At 45.1% G+C, this 18,756-nt stretch overlaps 1 protein-coding gene and 1 pseudogene across 1 annotated transcript in view; one reads left to right on the top strand and one right to left on the bottom strand.

Annotated features, from left to right (window-relative positions):
- Positions 1–18,523, bottom strand: part of Colgalt2 (collagen beta(1-O)galactosyltransferase 2) — a 113,519-nt gene extending 94,996 nt beyond the window's left edge. Inside the window, exon 1 of the mRNA XM_021167369.2 lies at positions 17,979–18,523. Within this exon, the coding sequence (XP_021023028.1) occupies positions 17,979–18,238 (260 nt within the window). The 5' untranslated portion in view covers positions 18,239–18,523. The remainder of the gene's footprint in view (positions 1–17,978) is intronic.
- On the top strand, positions 10,874–11,388 carry LOC110298248 (transcription factor BTF3-like; annotated as a pseudogene).
- Positions 18,524–18,756: the final 233 nt, after the last annotated feature.

The following is an 18,756-nucleotide window of genomic DNA, read 5'->3' as shown; positions in this document are numbered from 1 at the left end:
CTGGGTCTTCTCACCCAGTGGTTCTCAACCTTCCAATGCTGTGACCCTTTATTACAGTCCCTCATGGTGTGGTGGCCCCCAACCATAAAATTATTTCCGTTGCTACTTCATATCTGTAATTTTGCAATAGTTATGAATTGTTATGTGTTGCCATGCACTCGAGTCAGCTTGACAGGCCGAGAGGCCTGGAAGCCACTCACGAGGCAGAGAGTTTCATGGAAACTCACCTCCAGGAGTCTGGCGTTCTCTTTAACCCATATACTCATATTCTATTCCCGAGTTAGTCTGGTGTATGGATCCACGTGCTCTCTTTTAGTATTATCTTATTATAAGTGCCTTTTAAGATTGAATTCTGACATAGCTAAGCCTTCACCAGTGTTCCAATGTCCTAGAAAGTCCTTGAGCAGACCATGGGCTTGGAATTCAGTAAGAATGTTGCCTATTCAGTGACATTCAGAATTGCCTCTGGTATTACACTATCACCTTGAATAAAAGCTAAGTCACTGCCCTACACAGGAATTTACCATCATCTAGGAAGAAGGAAGTTTGAGACCTAAGGAGGAACCAAAGTAGATAGTTAGAACTATAGATAGCTGAGTTACACCCATACACACGTATTTACAATGGCCTAGGGGGAAGGTGGACTATACAATAGACTAAAATAGGAACTATGGCAAGGGCACGAAGCCCTTGACCCTGGCTTCTAAGATTAAGTGGATCTTAGGTGGAGCTCTTTTTGATTCCAGTTGTTAACAATGAATTCTATCCCAGGTGGTTCCTGTTAGACCTTCTGTGTTTGTATTTCTCTGTTTCGTGTAACAAAGGGGCCCAGAGGGTCTGCGGCAATGTGTTACCGGATGATAGTAAGCAATCCCCGTGAAAGGGGGAAGTATCATTTACCCCCTCAAATGGGTCGTGGCCCACAGGTTGAGAACCACTACCCTAACCCCTATATCTCATAAATAAGCTACTTCCCTCACCGCGGAGTGGATCAAGCAGAGTACACTGGCCTGCAGGGCTAACCAGGAGTCTTCACAGAGAACAAACACACAAACTGTTTCCCATCACAACTGCAGATGTCACGCCTCCATTTATATCTTTACCACAGTAAAAGAGGGACCATTCTAGAGACCAGTTCTGCTCGCTTATTTTGTTTGCAATAAAAACAGTCAAATATAACGGGACATCTGCATTGTGTCCACTCACGAAGCACGTGTGTTATCCCTAGTGCTGCTGCAATGGCTTCCCCGGTTGTCAGCTCAGGCGCAGGCTGTTCTCACAACATTCTCCACAATCTGTTTCTTCTCTTCAGAGCCCTGGCTTTTGCTGCCGCTGTTCATAAAAGCTGCATTTCACTCGTGTTAAAGGGCTAAACACCCCCTTTTCCAACACAGATATGAATGATCAGCTGAGGCAAGGGGGAGCCGAGATAGGGATAACTCCAAACTAGGACTGAATTCAAATGCAAGTGCAAATACAATGGGCATGATAGTATGTGCCTTAAATTCCAGGACTTGGGAGGCAGGGGCAAGCAGATCTCTATGAGTTTAAGGCCAGCCTGGTCTCTATAGCAAGTTCCAAACCAGCCAAGGCTATGCAGTGAGACCTTGTCCAGACAAATACAACACAAAGTTGGACGGAGTTCAGTATGTCACCTCAAGTAACATGACCAGGGGGTGAGGTATTTTGTGGTTAGGGTCTGGGAGGTGGAACTATAGAAACAGGTGCTTGTAGCCTGCCAAAGCAAGGCAAAGCGCAGTGGGAAACCTCAGAGCACAGCAGATACAGGGCAGAGATGACGGAAGGAGATAGCACTCAGGAAATCCAATGAGACCGAAGCTGAGGGTCCTCAGACGGAGTGTTTCAGAGTGCCTCTCACTCTCTGTCAGAACTGAAATAAAGATTAGACCGGCTTATAAAAACCAGAAGGTGGGGAGAGGGACTGCTTCGAGAGGCCATCTTCTGAACATGCACGTGGCAACTAGGAAGTGAAGGCAGATGTGCACACTGGTACTGGGTCTACAGAAGTGGGGCCATCCTGATGGTCAGTTAGCAGGAGGAAGGGATGCACCAGGCTCTGTCACATATCCTGCTGATCCATGGATTCTTTAGAGAAGGGGAAGCTGTGGACCCACTGGAGACCACTGGGCTTTGACAGTCCCAAATGCAGAGGACTCTGATTGAATTCTGGATAGTAAACACCATCCATGCTGGTAACTAAGGGAGAGAGATTTACAAAGAGGAGGGAGCTCTGGGGTAAGAAAGAGATGGGAGAGAGGAACCAAAATGTATAGTGTACACATAAGAAAATTGTAAATGAACACAATTGACGACTACTACTACTAAGAATAAATATCAGACCCTGTTGTTTAACTGCACATCACTGGGAAGCACAGACAAGGTGGATCACATGACCGGACTAAAGAATCTGGTAAGAGACAGGTCTCATTACATTCTAAACTACGGATACCTTGAGCACTATGGAGGAGTTGGGCGCTTCTTTTATGTATATGAACACATGGCAAAAATGAGGCTTGGTCCTCGCAAAATGCATTCCAGAGGCATATTCTGTCGAGGGGACTGAGCCACCTCATGTTTCCCTCAGGGACCTGGACTGAGGCACGTTCCTCAGATCAAACGCCAGCCAGCAGTTCCTTTACCGTTCAGCAGTCTTTGCATAGATCTCATGAAAACTCTGTTGAGATTCGGAAGATAACTTAGCAGAGCCGTATCTGTATCTAGTCTTTGATGGATAGAACACCCAGCCAGGAGCAGAGAGGTCACCGTCAGTCACCTGCGGACACTGTTGCAACCTGATCCTAAAATACTGAGGAGCCGCTTTGGCTTTCAGGCCTGGCCAATGCTTTGAAGCTGTGTCAAGACCACAGGACAAAGGCAGTACTGTTTATGCAAATCCAGAAACTCCAAAGCCATTAAAAGTAACATCAGCAATTCAATACCCAGGGATGATTAGAGGCCCTGCATCAGTCTGAAACAGAAAACCCAGAGCAAAGCTGGGCGAAGTACCAAATTCCCAGAGTCGGAAGGGAGCCTGGGCTGGCCAGAGCCTGCTGGATGTGCTTGAGAAGCCAGGCTGCATGCGGCTCCCCTGGCTAAGGGGCAGCTGTCCACGCCAAGAAAGAAAGTCCTGGCCTGAAGCTGCTTCTACACCTGGTGCACAGAACGCTCCATGAGGAATTGCCAAACGTGCCTCCGCAAGGTTGGTTGTCAGGTTGCCACATTCCTCCACAGTCATTGGGAACACATTCCATCCAAAGGAGACAACAGCTATCAGGGGAGAGTCTCTGTAGCAGTAGACAGTAGGATGGAATACAATGAGCTCCTAGCCAAATCCAACATTTTGAGGCCACTCTCAAAAAGATTTAAAGTTTAACTAAGGATCACCGAAGAGTCACTTATGCATTTATGATTCAAGAGACTTCTCAGGCATTATCATTCTCATTAAGGGGATGGGGGAACAAAATCAAATTTTAAAAGGATGCCAAGAACATCTGGCCCAGAGGTTTTCAATCTTAACTGCACATTGAGATCCCCTGGAGGTTTACAAAATTCGTCAGTTGTCCTGGCCCTACTCCATCAGCCCTGGCCTGGGTCTGTCCTTAGGACCTCTTCAAATGATTCTGATAATTAGTCCCATTTGAGAGCCACATTTTAGGACATTTTTCTTACAGTATTTGTCTTAGTTAGGGTTTTACTGCTGTGAACAGACACCATGACCAAGGCAACTCTTATAAGGACAACATTTAATTGGGGCTGGCTTACAGATTCAGAGGTTCAGTCCATTACCATCAAGGCGAGAACACGACAGCATCCAGGCAGGCATGGTGCAGGAGGAGCTAAGAGTTCTACATCTTCATCTGAAGGCTGCTAGCAGAATACTGGCTTCCAGGCAGCTAGAATGAGGGTCTTAAAGCCCCCCAGCCTCAGTGACACACCTACTCCAACAGGGCCACACCTTCTAACAGTGCCACCCCCTGGGCCACGCATATGCAAACCATCACAGTGCTGGACAGGAAACTGAGGTGCACAGGGAGTGAGTTACTTATGCAAAGTGACACACAGAGCAATATACCTGGGACCTTTCACAAGACAATGCAATTAACAAATTGAATGCCCACTGCGGGAGGGGGGATGCGCAATGAATGGAGCTACTTTTGGAGGCAGGGATCCATTCACCTCCCTTAACTCCACCCCTTAATGATTACTGTTTCCTTAGTACTGCATATTTAGTTATAGAATGCAGCTCACATTCTCGAAAAGAAAAAAAAAAGGTTTAAAAACAAAAATAAATGCACACATTTATGAATCTTTGCTATGGATATTTTCTTTTGAAATAATACAAGAAAACTGGGTGTGAAATAGTAAAGATTCGCAGCCAAGTCATTACTGCCCATAGGAGGCAGCTGCGCTTGTGACTGTAATAATGCCACTGTATTGGCTTCTTATCAAATGTATCAGTGACAAACCCAAAGCAGTCTTTTGTATAGGAGTCTAGAACAATATGATTGTCCAAAAAGTAAATACTAAGTTCATTATAACTGAGGACACAGGCTTGGGAAACTTGTAATATCATGTAATTAACAGCTGAATTGCCATATGTTGAAAACAGTCCAACTTTATTAGTCACAAATAAGAGAAGGAGGTTTTAGTGACATGAGAAGAAAAGGAAATCAAATATAGGACTATTTAGCTGGGTATAATAGCTTGTGCCAGTAATCCCAGCTTGTGGAGGCTGAGGTGGGAGGATTACCCCAAATTCAAGGCCAGTGCGTTCCTACAGAATTAGTTACAAAATAGCATAGGCTATTTATGGTGTGTGGCTTTGTCTTACAGAAGGGTATGTTTTCACAGGAGGGAAGGAGTAGGAGGGGTTCGGTGGATAAGAGTGCTTTCTGCCCAAGCATTAGGACTTGGGTTCTGATCCTCAGCACCCACATAAAGCCCAGTGTGTCACACACACCTGTAACTCCAATGTTAGCTGATGGGGACAGGCAGATCCCTTGGTTACCGATCTAAGCTCCCGGGTCAGAGAGAGACCCTGTCTCAGCGGAGTAAGACAGAGAATAATGTAGCAGAACAGAGAACAGTAGATATCCTTCTTTGAACACACAGAGGCTGAACCTAGGCCTTCCTGCACATATGTAGCAGATGTGCAGCTTGGTCTTCAGGTGGGTCCTGAACAACTAGAATGGAAGCTATCCCAAAAGCTGTTGCCTATATGTGGGATATGTTTTCAGTGGGCAAGGACGAGTCTAGCCTCATGGAGACTTGAAGTGCCAGGGTAGATGGGGTGCAAGGGGGGGGGGAACTACCTGTTCAGCAGAGAAGGGGAGAGAGAGATGGGGAAAGGAATGTAGGAGGGAGGGGATGACCAGGAGGGGGCGGTAAGCAGGATGTACAGTGAATAAGTAAAAATTAAATGAAAAAAGATGTCCTTCTTTGGCCTCTATATTACATGCACTAATACACACACACAAACACACACACACAAGGGAGGGGAGGGAAAAGGAGAGGGAGAGAACGGAGAAAGGGGGAAGTGGAAGAAGAAGAGGATGGAGGAAGAAGGAGGAAGAGGAGAAAGAGGAGGAAAAGAAATGAAATATAAGCAACAGACAACCAAGATCAAGGAAAATGGGAACCAATATAACACAAGTGAATACTGTGTGTAATTAGAAGCAACTGCTAGTTTCATCTCCCTCTGCTCTAATAATGTCCACCAATAAAGACCGTTTGTCACAATCACAAAAGAACTCACACAATATGTATTCATTGATAAGTGGATATTAGCCCAAAACTTAGGATACCCAAGATATAAGATACAATTTGATAAACGCATGAAACTCAAGAAGAATGAAGACCAAAGTGTGGACACTGTGCACCTTCTTAGAATTGGGAACAAAACACCCAGGGAAGGAGTTACAGAGACAAAGTTCGTAGCTGTGATGAAAGGATGGACCATTTAGAGACTGCTGTATCCAGGGATCCGTCCCATAATCAGCTTCTAAACGCTGACACCATTGCATACACTAGCAAGATTTTGCTGAAAGGACCCAAATATAGCTGTCTCTTGTGAGACGATGCCGGGGCCTAGCAAACACAGGAGTGGATGTTCACAGTCAGCTATTGGATGTATCACAGGGCTCCCAATGGAGAAGCTAGAGAAAGTACCCAAGGAGCTAAAGGGATCTGCAACCCTATTGTTGGAACAACATGATGTACTAACCAGAACCCCGGAGCTCTTGTCTCTAGCTGCATATGTATCGAAAGATGGCCTAGTCGGCCATCAATGGAAAGAGAGGCCCATTGGACTTGCAAACTTTATATGCCCCAATATAGGGGAATGCCAGGGCCAAAAGAATGGGAATGGGTGGGTAGGGAAGTGGGGGGCGCTATGGGGGACTTTTGGGATAGCATTGGAAATGTAATTGAGGAAAATATGTAATAAAAATATTAAAAATCAAAAAAAAAAGAAAAAAAAAGACCGTTTGTCTATAAAACTAAATGCTTAATAATGCAAACTGAAAAGCGGGCTTGAGGAACTGCCTTTTTATAGTGAGTGTAATGCACGAGCTATATACAAAGGGCCAACCATCTGTAGTACTGTCTGCAAACATATTTGGAGAGAGTCCAGCCACCGTTAGAGAAGGACTGTACACTAATTGACCTGTTCTTGTTCATAGTAATCTCTAATGGCCTTTGTATTTGTATAGTGCCATTGATATTTATCCCTTTTATTCATCTCCGATTTTTTATAGAATATGTAATATATATTACTCTAGCTAAAAGTTCATCAGTTGCATAGGTAAAGTAGCTTTTTTTTTTTCATTGAACTTTTGGGCCTTTTTTCCTTTCATTTATTTCTGCTCTGGTTTTTATTAATCCTTCTCTTATACTAATTTGGGGGCAGGCTTGCACTTGTCTTCCTAGTTCCTTGATAGACATCATTGTTAACCCATTGGTTTAGAAACCATAGGTCATCTTGCTAAAGTGAGAATCAAAGAATGGAAATTAGTGTGCTTAGTAAAGTTTAAAATCTAGTAAGACCAAGGAAGGCTGGAGAGGAGAGCGATCGTTTACTAAATATTTTCGGTGCTAACTGTTTCAAACCTCCCATGTCAGCTCCACAAAACTCACCCAGAACAAGGCACGTTCTGGCTGCCTGGGTGCTCTCCGCTCCACCTGTGTGTGCAGAGGGGGCATAGGGAGCTGTGCACTAAGCTGGCTGTTCCTTGGCACAGTGATGATGTGAAAAATCCAGATCCTACTTGGCATCAATTTCCCACTATCTTGGCAGGTCTACACCACAATCACTGTGGTGTGTGCCACTTGGCCAGGAATATAAGGCTGGCTGGCCACCAAGAAACAAAGAAGCCTTCTATTAGCCCAGCAAGACACTCTGTTGGGAATGCCAGGGCCCTGAATGTCTACAAATACATTTTTCACAGGTATCTCAAGAATTTAATTTCCACTGTTGGGTGTCTAGAAAGTCCTGCATTTCTCAAGACCTTAAAGAGGAGCAATTTCTCACTGCAGCTTTCAGTTAGAATACCAATAGCTCATCGTAGATTCCTCTGGTTCCTGTCTTATCTGCTGCCTACTAGAATAAGAAGCTTGCAATTGTCTTCTACCCTGCTCTCCAACATGGACAGTCACTCTCAAAAGAGCAACTAGAAAGAGACCTATACTGTCTTAAAATCCTATTGTCCAAAGTGCACTGCTACAGTCTAATTTATTGTTATTACTGTGTGGTGGTGGTGGTGGTGGTGGTGGTGGTGGTGGTGGTGGTGGTGGTGGTGGTATCTAGTAGCCCAAATGGGGAGATTTCAATTTAAGAAACCTTTCTCCATCCTGGTATATACCCATTAGCTGACTCTAAAGTAACTGAACCTGAGAGGAAACCTAACACAGTCAACATGGCACTGAACCCAAGTACTCATCAAAGTCCTTTAGCAGAAGTCTTTCTGGCTTTCTTCCTCATTTGGGACCCTAGAGTCTAGGGTGAGTACTTATATTATTCTTGCTCCTGAATGCATGTTTCCTAAGGTATCTTCAAACACGAATCAGAAAGCACAGGAGGGAGAAAGTTATTTTTGCATTATGTTTATAGAAACAACGAATTCTCAACGAGGCAGGAGATAGCGGTCAGCCTGTTGAATTTGCCAAACAGCTAAAATAATAATAAAAACATTTATAGACTCAACAAAATGAATTTACTATTACGCCCTGAGCTTAGCCCTAGCAGGCCATCATGAAATTGTTATTCAAAGCTCAAGTCTGAAAAAAAAATTGTGCATTTGGTGTTCCTAGAAAAGAAAAGAAGTACTTTCTAGCCAAATCTAAGGTTTAATTCATGTGAGAAACTTGGCTAATGCCACCAACTACAGATGCAATGTTCGCATGGCAGCATGTTCCACTAAATGAATTCTAGCCATTATTATATATTTTGCATGGATTTTCAATTATTACCTATAACAAGATTTTTTTTAAAGTTATGAACATTAACACAGCTTCCCTACTAGAGGAATGAAGAACAGAAGGAAAAGTAATAGAACCCTGATTTATTCACCACTAGGTCGCTCGATGGCCACTTGCCAAGCCTTCTAATGCTAAGTAGTTACTACTTGGGTCCCAGCCGGAGGAGGGGGCACCCAAATGCCAGCAGAGGTCAGGAACAGCAAGTCAAAGAGACAGCAGGGGCTTATGGCAAACTCATGCAGTGTGGGGGACTTGGTGGCCTGGACAAAGTTCCCGGCACAGAGACTACTTAGCCACTCTTGTGGAGAAATGCAAACCTGGCAGTGTCAGGTTCATTACACAGACGTGTTCACTCGCAAAGCATCATAAACGCACACGTTAATGATACAGGCTTTGCAGATGCACATTACAATTTATGTACAATTACAAAAAAAATTACAAAAGTACTTTTTAAAAGACTGAATAAGAGGGATGGAGAGATGGCTCAGTGATTAAGAGCACTGGTTGCTCTTAACAGGGGCTTAGGTTTGAGTCCCAGTACTCACACGGCAACTCACAATCACATGTAATTTCAGTTCCAATGCCCTCTTTTGGCTTCTGAGGACACCAGGCACATGTGATGCACAGACACACATGCAGGCAGAACACTCATACCCATAAATTAGTAAAAATTTAAAAAATATTTTAAAAAGAGCCTTTAGGGCCATATTTTTTAGAGGACAAAGAGTCAAGGGCAAGAAAGCAGGGGAAATGTCATCAGAGAGGGGGATGATGTCATCTGAGAGAGAATGGTGTCATCAGAGAAGGGGATGATGTGATCAGAGAGGGAATGGTGTCATCAGAGAGGGGATGATGTCATGAGAGGGGGATGATGTGATCAGAGAGGGGATGATGTCATCAGAGAAGGGATGATGTCATCAGAGAGGGAATGGTGTCATCAGAGAAGGGATGATGTCATCAGAGAGGGAATGATGTCATCAGAGGGGATGAAGTCATCAGAGAGGTGCTCAGAGTAACCTCCTGAAATAGAGGTTATGTAAAACTGTTCCGATTCTACAGCTGGAAAGATGCAGGATGCAGGTAAGGGTGCCTTGTCAGTATGTAAAGACCCTGATACAGAGAGATGGGTTTCAAAGCATCACACTTGTGCAGGGTACAAGTAGCATCTATATTTTGGGTCAAAATATGCACACACATTGACAGCTTCTAGACAAATATGCAAAATCCTCTCATTGCTCACCTCTGGCAGGTGAGGTTTACATCTCATCAAATTCCCACACAGTGTCTGATGGTTTAGTATGGGGGCCTAGCACTTAGTATGGGGCCTAGCATTTAGTATGGGGGCCTAGCAGTTAGTATGGGAGCCTAGCATTTAGTATGGGGGCCTGGCATTTAGTATGGGGGCCTGGCATTTAGTATGGGGGCCTGGCATTTAAGTTGTAAAATAAAAAAGTAAATACACCTGAGTTCTAAAGCAATTAACCTTTTAAGATATTTTGGTTTTAAATTATGTGTATATATGTGGGGAGAGTGTGTGTGTGTGTGGGGGGGGGAGGTGCACCTGAATGCAGTGCCCTCAGAGACCAGAGGGCGTCAGATCCCCTGGAACTAGAGTTTCAGGTAGTTGGGAGCCTCCCGAAGTGATGGCTGAGGGTAAGAGGGAACTGAACTTGAGTCCCCTGCAAGAGCAGTACTTGCTCTTAACCAAGGAGCCATCGTTCCAGCCCCGGTATAATTTTTAACCACGAATTTTTGATATGTTAACATAAATGTCATCAAAATAAGAAGCCACTTTGAGAGTAAACCTGTGAAGGCCATGTAGTTCTTTATGGATTATAGCTATGGTTTAAATACTCACAGGAAAAATCTCCTTGTAAGGTGGTAACTGGGGAATGGCCCAACAAATACATTATAGGCTAACAGCTTTCTCCCTGACATTACTGTATAATGTCACATATTGTGAAGTAATGTGTAAAAACGACCTTTATAGTTCCCTACTATCAACCCCATGAAACCCTCATAATGGTCCTACTATCCTGCTCCCCAGAGTGGAGACAGTGGCACACAGTGAAGTGACCCATGCACACATTTAAGTGTTGGGAAGGGACCACAGCATAACCGACAGCATTCCTGGTTACAGAGCTCTCATTGTTCCTTCCTACAACCACAGGAGACAGCCCAGCAGGAGGACTGCTGGAAGCACATGCCTATGACCAGAGAGTGGCAAGGGAATGGAGAATAAAGACCCGGAGAGCTCTAGCTGCCATCTTGCGACCCCGCGGGTGTGCGCCTTATCTCAGCTGGTCTGCTGAGATAAGACCCCTGAGCTGAGCGTGAACCTTAGTTCCCTGCGCAGCCCCATTTCCACTCCGACAGGATGAAAGAAATGATCACGAACCGGGAAAAACTCGCCAAACTGCAGGCACAAGTGCGCATTGGTGGGAAGGGAACTGCTCATAGAAAAGTGGTTCACAGGACAGCAACAGCAGACAATAAAAAAACAAAACAAAACAACAACAACAAAAACAACTGCAGTTCTCCTTAACGAAGTTAGGGGTAAACAGTATCTCTCTGGTGTTGAAGGGGTGAACATGTTTACAAACCAAGGAGCAGTGATCCGTTTTAACAACCCTAAAGTTCAGGCGTCTCTGGCAGCAGACACCATCACCATTACAGGCCACGCTGAGACAACAGCAGCGGACAGCAATGCTTCCCAGCAGCCTAAACCAGCTGGGTGCAGACATTGTGACTAGTTTAAGGAGCCGGGCTGAAGCTCTGCCCAGTCTGTGGACAGAAAAGCACCACTTGCTATTGGAGAGAATGCTGCCGCCGAAGTTCCAGATCTGGTGGGGAATTTTGATAAATTCGGCTTCTAAGAATGAGGCAAATTGAATTGAAGCAACTTCTGAAGAAGGTGACACTGGTGGAAGTTACAGGCGCTGCTATTTTATATCATGATTGCTTTTAAACTTTTTGTTTGTTTGTTTATTATGGATCTGATAAATTTTTAAGCCCAAGCCTCCCAGACACTGCCGCTCTTTTCAGTCTTTGCTTATTCCTAATTTATTCTTTGTGGCAAATTAGGCTGAAGAAGGCTGAGAATAAAGTTTGGAAAAGGTTAATAAAATTCTTTGCCTAGTTAAAAGCAAAACAAAACAAAACAAAACAAAAAATGGAGAAATATCTGAAAAACCTAACAGACTAACAGGCATGCTATAAAACAAACAACACTAACACAACCGCTCAGGATCTAAACGTGTCGATCGATGATGTCACCACAACAGTATTTACCATATAACCTACTGGGGTAAATTCCTTACCTGCCCTTTGCTTTGGGGTCCACATGCATGAAACTCATTTGGGAACAACTTCAGGACCCTATGTATTGCTGTAGACAGCTTGCCATCCTTGAAGCAATGGGATCCGGGACAAGCATTTGCTACTTCAGCATTTACTCGAAGGAGTGCATCGTTTTGAGATCCAATCATATTTTAAAATTGGAGGTTGGAAGCAAGATTGACAGGTTTCTCCAATCATCGTAAAGAAATTTTACATAGCAGCTCTGGCTGTCCCAGAACTCACTAAGTAAACCAGACTGGCCTCAAATTTACCTGCCTCTACTTCCCAAATGCTGGGGATTAAAGGCATGCAGCGCTATGTCTGACTTATATTTTAGACAAGCAAGTCTAAAACCACCCACTGAAGAAGCTGAAAATCTGAACATTTTAGCAAAATGGAGTCAAAATATGGTCCACCAACATATACAAGGTTCTGTTTGAATTACTGCCACTAGTCATACGTGAGAGGTTTCTTTTTGGTTGCAGAAAGTGACCTTCATGCATATACATGACACACCTTTTAGTATTTATTATTTGTTCCTGTGGAATCTTCTAAAAACAGCGCTGAGGTCAGTAACTAGTCAGTGCCCGAGCTAAGTGACGAAATGATCAGGACAGCGGAAGAGAAACATGGAGCCCCACTATCATTCAAGCAGAAGAGACAATCCTCAATTGAAAGAAATGTGGGTGGTCTTCTCTTCTCAAGCTGAGTCAACTGGACAGAAGCAAAAGGGAGAACTAATTGGACCTTTCTTGCTCCTAAGTGGACCGTGTGTACTTTTTGAGGTATGTCAGTCACAGGTTCACGTTCTGACTCCACCATGGGCTAGTCTTACATTCTCTGTGCCTCAGTTTCCTCTTATATGAAGTGAGATAGTGAAATTTGTAATAACCCTTCCTAGATTTGTTACTGGGAATAAGCCTGTTACCACATGTCTTGGTTAGAGTATCTATTGCTACGATGAAACACCATGACCAAAAAGCAAGTTGGGAGGAAAAGGTTTATTCAACTTATACTTCCACATCTCTGTTCACCATTGAAGGAAGTCAGGACAGGACCTTGGAAGCAGGAGCTGATGCAAAGGCCATGGAGGGATGCTGCTTACTGGCTTGCTTCCTGTGACTTGTTCAACCTGCTTTCTTACAGAACCCAGAACCATCAGCCCAGGGATGGCTCTACCCACAATGGACTGGCCCTCCTCCATCAATCATTAATTAAGAATATGCCTTACAGCCAAATCCTAGGAAGTCATTTCTCAGTTTGTGTGTCAAGTTGGCATAAGACTAGCCAGCACACCACACAAAACCTTAAGAATACTGACCTATAGATGTTAGTTTTGTTGTGCTGGTAGCTTTTTACTAAAATGATTAATATTTTTACTTGCTATTTTATTTTATTTTGGATAACTGTATACTGATTGTACATTAATGGGAGGCCAGAGCGCTCTTTAAAAACTTCATTTTGAGCCTGATGACAAGGCTCAAGGGTAAAGGTGCCTCTACCCAAGCCTAATCCAATCCCTGGAACCCACTTGGTGGGGAAACAAAACAAAACAAAACAAAACAAACAAACAACTTCAGCAAGTTGTCCTCTCTCTCTCTCTCTCTCTCTCTCTCTCTCTCTCTCTCTCTCTCTCTCACACACACACACACACACAGACACGCACACACTAATAAATGAAAAAAATCATTAAAAACCCTAAAAAACAAAATTTCATTTTTTAAATACAAAGTTAAGGAAGAAAAACCAAGTTTAATAGGATAGCTATTCCCATTTATTTAGCAGCATTTAAGCAAAAGGCTTGGCGCATACACCTCACTTATCAGTACATTAACTATTTGAGAAAGGCCTAATGTCAGTTACTTTTAAATGAGGAAGGTCCATCTCACCACAGATGCCCATGGTGACCCAGAAAACTTTAACCTCAGTTCACTTGATTCTAATCTGTAAAATCCTTAACCCCATTCCGATGAACCATGTTGGTAGAAAACTAAGAAAAAAAAAAGAAAAGAAAAGAAAATAGTATCAAGAAGGCCACTAAGGAAGCATCCGCTTCACTGTAAAGCTGCTAAAGCTTGTCTTTGAAGGGATAACAGTGCGAGCCATGCTCCTGGCAAACCACGACATCATTCCATCCCAGGTGCCGAACGAACGCTATCACTAATAGCCGCTTAGGACAGTTTACAAACACACTTACATCAGTGTATCTAGTTGAGCTTCTGCCAGAATCCTGCTGCTTGGCCATTCAAATGTGGAAGTAAATTCCTGCTAATCCCCAAACAAGGCAGAGAGAAAGTAGGGAGCGAAATATCCGCACTAGTTCCTCAGAACAAGCAGAAGCCCATTGCTGCATACTTGTGCCCACACATCTTATCCATTTATTTAACACCATAAAAAGTGGTCCTCAATTGAGTAAATACTTTGCACCCCTCTGCCAGATGAAGTACCTGGATTGGTCCACACTCACATAGCAGCTACTGCTGTGTGACTCTCCCCACAAGCACCATGGGCCAGCCAAATGATAAACTTAAGGTCTTTTTTCGGATTGAGTTATTTCTTCTTTTGGGCCAAATGTACCCTTTTCCAGTTCTCGCTACTGGTACATGGGCCTTACTTAGCCAAACCACAGCTTTGGAAAGTGGACGGAGGTCGGACTTCCCTCTATGGCTGTGGCTGCTTGTTCTGGGCAGCAGTGAATTAAAGAGAAGCCATCAAAGCACACTGCCTCATGGCACAGGCCTCACAGTTCCTGTACCTCAGCACAGTACCACGAGTTTTAGAGCATACGGGATGAAGTTCCTGCCTTGTTTCATATCCCAGATTGTGATACTTGAAGAAAAACAACGATTGTGTTGAGTTTGAGATCAGACATGAGAACGGAATCCCCCCTCCTCCCCCCGCCCTTTGCTGCTATGAAGTAGTATGAAACAAAACTTTTCCTGTGCTCAATCAACCTCTCCAACCCCAAATGCATTTTCCAAGAGCAGAGTTGGTTTGCTTCTCACCTGTGTGTGTGTGTGTGTGTGTGTGTGTGTGTGTGTGTGTGTGTGTGTGTGTAGTACAGATCAGATCTAGAATGTCCCATAAGAGAATCACACGGCAAGGATGTCTGCATGTGACCCATGGGCCAGTCTCCATGATGCTGTCAGCTAGGGAGAAATGTTTTGATCTTCAGTGATCTAGGAAAAAAATCCTATCCCATGTTCTTCCAGACCTCACAGAGGGTGAAGGAGAAGGAAGAGTCTGCACCAAGTTACTGAAATACCATTTGGTGAAAGCTAGCATCCCAGACTGTACCCCGCAATGCTTGCTTGGATGCTCTTGGTAGCTCACAGCCACTTTTTAAAGTTACAGAGTAGACATCCTGTTTGGCATCTCCGATGCTGAGTGGATCTTGGGTTGAAGAAAGAAGAAGGAAGCAACTAGTAGAAGATCGTTACGACCTCACATTCCACTGCATCGCTGTCTACGTCATCACCTAGAACTCTCCCAGACAAATTCTCTTCTAGAGACTACTCTAAAATTGACTTTTAAAATAGATTTATTCATTTTTCTATATCTCTGTGTATTTGTGGCCACAGGTGGGTGTGTGTCTGCAGAGGACCGAATGGGGCGCTGGATACCCTGGACCGGGAGATTCGGGTGGCTGTCTGACATGGTCCTGGGAAATGAACTGCAGTCTAGTCCTTTGCAAGAGCAGTAAATGCTCTTAACCACTGAGCCATATCTCTGGCCCTCCTAAGAACTGGCATTTCTGTTGATATTTAAGGTATTATACAGGGTTTCTAAGAGAACCAAGTGTGCCCAGAGACTAATGCAAAGATTGTCCCTATCCTCACCAAGTGTTGGGAATCTTCCTCAGCCTTCTCATGCTGGCCATAAAGGATAAGTGCAGTGACATGGACTGTAAGTGAAGATAAGGGGAAAGAGGCCACGACGGTCTATGCAGAATTAGAATGGCACTCATCTAAGCAGAACATGAAGGTTCATGTGATCAAGAACACCCATGGAATTTAGGATAAAACATCACTTGCTTGTTGACTTCAGTTATATCACAAAATCTATATAGAATTTAAGCTAGTAAGAATTTTTACAGTTGCCGGGCATGGTGGCGCATGCCTTTAATCCCAGCACTCGGGAGGCAGAGGCAGGCAGATTTCTGAGTCCAAGGCCAGCCTGGTCTACAAAGTGAGTTCCAGGACAGCCAGGGCTATACAGAGAAACTCTGTCTCGAAAAACAAAAAAACAAAACAAACAAACAAACAAAAAACAACAAAAAAAGAATTTTTACAGTCATTTACTCCAGCTCTCTTATATTTATGAGATGTCGATGTCTATGGATTCCGTAACATGTGGTCCCAATCACATAAGCTATTCTCGGATATTCTAATTTATAATTTATAGATGTCTGCAAATTTTGCTTATATTTTGTTCCTAACCTTCCTCCCTTTGAAGAGCAAGCAGTCTGTAGACAAACTCCTGAGAAGATTTTAGTTTTATCTTTTGTGGTAATCCTATCTTCATTGTTAGCTGGATTACATTGGGTTTTAAATCACCATGGAAAGACACTTCTGGGTGTGGCTATGAAGTTGCTCCCAGCAGAGAAGTGAGACCTACCCAGACTGTAGGTAGCACTGTTCCATGGCTAGGGGTCCTGGGCTAAACCAGAGACAGCAAGTGGATCACCATCTATCTCTCTGCAGTCTGCCTGTGGTTTCAATGGCACCAGCGATCTCGCACTTCTGCAACCAAGCCTTTCTCACCATGGTGAACTACACCCTCGAACTTCCTTTCCTTGAGTTGCTTTTGTCGATACACCATTTATTAATTCTGTGGCTTTAAGTGAGTCTCAGTACTCGCTTTTCCTTCTCCTAACTCCTCATGGTAAATACTGTAAGGTTTTGAGAACTTAAATAGCATATAAAAACCAAAACCATATGTAGACGATTTCTTTTGCAAAGAAAGCAGGACGAAACTTGAGATTTGAAATGCTTCTGGCATGGAAATGGTTAAAACACACACACACACACACACACACACACACACACACACACACACACACACAGTGCAAATCTGGCTTACCAACGTTCCCACTTTCTTTGCACATAACATGCTCTTCTCCGTGGGTGCAGTCACGTATGGCAGGGTGTATAGGGAAGCAATGAGCCCACAGAGCTGTACTGTGCCTCTTGTTTGCTTTCGCGCCTCAGTACCTCTGCTACCAGGTACTGTTAGGCTGCCAATTAGCTCCCTGCCTCCTCTCTCCCCACCTCTGCTTTAGGATATGATTTGTCTGGGGATAGCTCCTTTCAAAAAACATTCCAGGATGGCTCTAGCTTTTAATCTCAGGACTAAGGGAGGATTGCCTAACAATCGGACAGCTTGTCTTCCCTGGCCAGATTTTACTTTCTCTGCAGACCATCTAGAGCTTGCCTGCCCGACTCCACCACTAATGCTTGGATTTTAAAGGTGTGGAACTGGACTGAGGTCTACGGGAGGAAGGGACAGACTTCCATTGATTCTCTGTCCTGATCCACAGCAAACACAAAGGGACCAAGCATAGACTTCTTTAGCCTGAAGACAAAACTTGACTGTTTATCCTCCCAATGGTGGCTCCAATGGCCCCGCATAGACCTTAGGGCACCTCAGTGCAGTTTGCATCTGCAGTGGGAACTTGTCCCAGGAGGCTGAACAGGCAGGGACCTTCTGGAGCTCCCAAGAAAAGACCAGCCCACAGTGTGGTGTGATTGGAAAGACTCCAAACAAAGCTTCAAAATCTCCATCCCTGAGTTCAGATAACCCAGGGGAGGACCGGAAGCCAAGTTATCCAGAGAAGCAGACTCCTAGCACCTGCAAGTCCGGGTGACTCACTCTCCATCTCCCAAGTCTCTGCGGACCCCTTTCCTGCTTTAGTTAATTAAGTTCTGTGTATCACATCTGGAGAAGACACTCTCTCCCAGTAGAAACCAGGAAGAGGAGGGGGATGAGGAAAGTCAAGGTCTCCAGATTCTCGTCCATAGGTTTTCTCATCTCCCTCCCGGCCCCACCACTCTCTCAGCCCAGGACCCACGCGGGCAGCAAGGGAGTGTGCGCAGCAAGCTGCCCTCATCCTCCGCGGTGGCCCAGGACCCCTACCCGCTCACCAGATAGCCATCCTGCTCTTGGGGTAGTCCAGCCGTTCCAGGCAGCCGAGGAAGTGAGGTAGCGTATGCGCAGCGTTGCGGGCGAGGACGACCACGAACACCGTGGGTTTCTGCGGGGGCGACTCGGGAAACGCCACTGTTTCCTCTCCGTCCTCATCCGCGTCGGGCTCGGCGGTGAAGCGCGCCCGGCAGCCGCGGCGGAGCAGGGCGGAGGACAGCAGCAACAGCGCGCAGGCGACGGTGGCGAGGCGCGCAGCCATGTTCCGTAGCCGGCGGGAGGCGGCGATGCTGCCAGCGGCGCCGGGGATGCGGCTGCCCCGGGACGGCGGGAGCGTGCACCGGCACTGATTTCTGAGGCTCGCAGGACCCGCCGCCGTCCAGCCTTGACCTGAGTCCCCTGTGCACCGACTCCCTGCCACCCGCGCTTGCCCCGCGCTCCGCCCTGCAGACAGGTCGACTCCGGGAGGCTGATCTTCCCGAGTTCCAGGGAAAGTTCCCCTAGTCCAGGCTGCGCTTGTACAGCTGAGGTCTGCGGCTTCCTCCAGAGCTGTGAGGTGTGGCCCTGTCTGCCAATGGGAGTGTGTGTGTGTGTGTGTGTGTGTGTGTGTGTGTGTGTACATAACGGTACAACCCCAAGAAAATTTATTCTGCTTTTGCAAACCGCAGTCTGAAGTTCTTCACAGTGACGCGATGTATCCAGGGCTTTATAATGCACCTATTGACAGATTAGAGTTCTAAAACTGGAGGTCTCCTCAACCACCCAGGACTGTGAGAAACA

Source organism: Mus caroli, unplaced genomic scaffold, assembly GCF_978045245.1.
Source record: "Mus caroli unplaced genomic scaffold, Mus_caroli_1 scaffold_1, whole genome shotgun sequence".
Taxonomy (NCBI): Eukaryota; Metazoa; Chordata; class Mammalia; order Rodentia; family Muridae; genus Mus; species Mus caroli.
The sequence above is the reverse complement of the archived record's forward strand: the minus strand, read 5'-3'. Positions and strand labels throughout refer to the sequence as shown.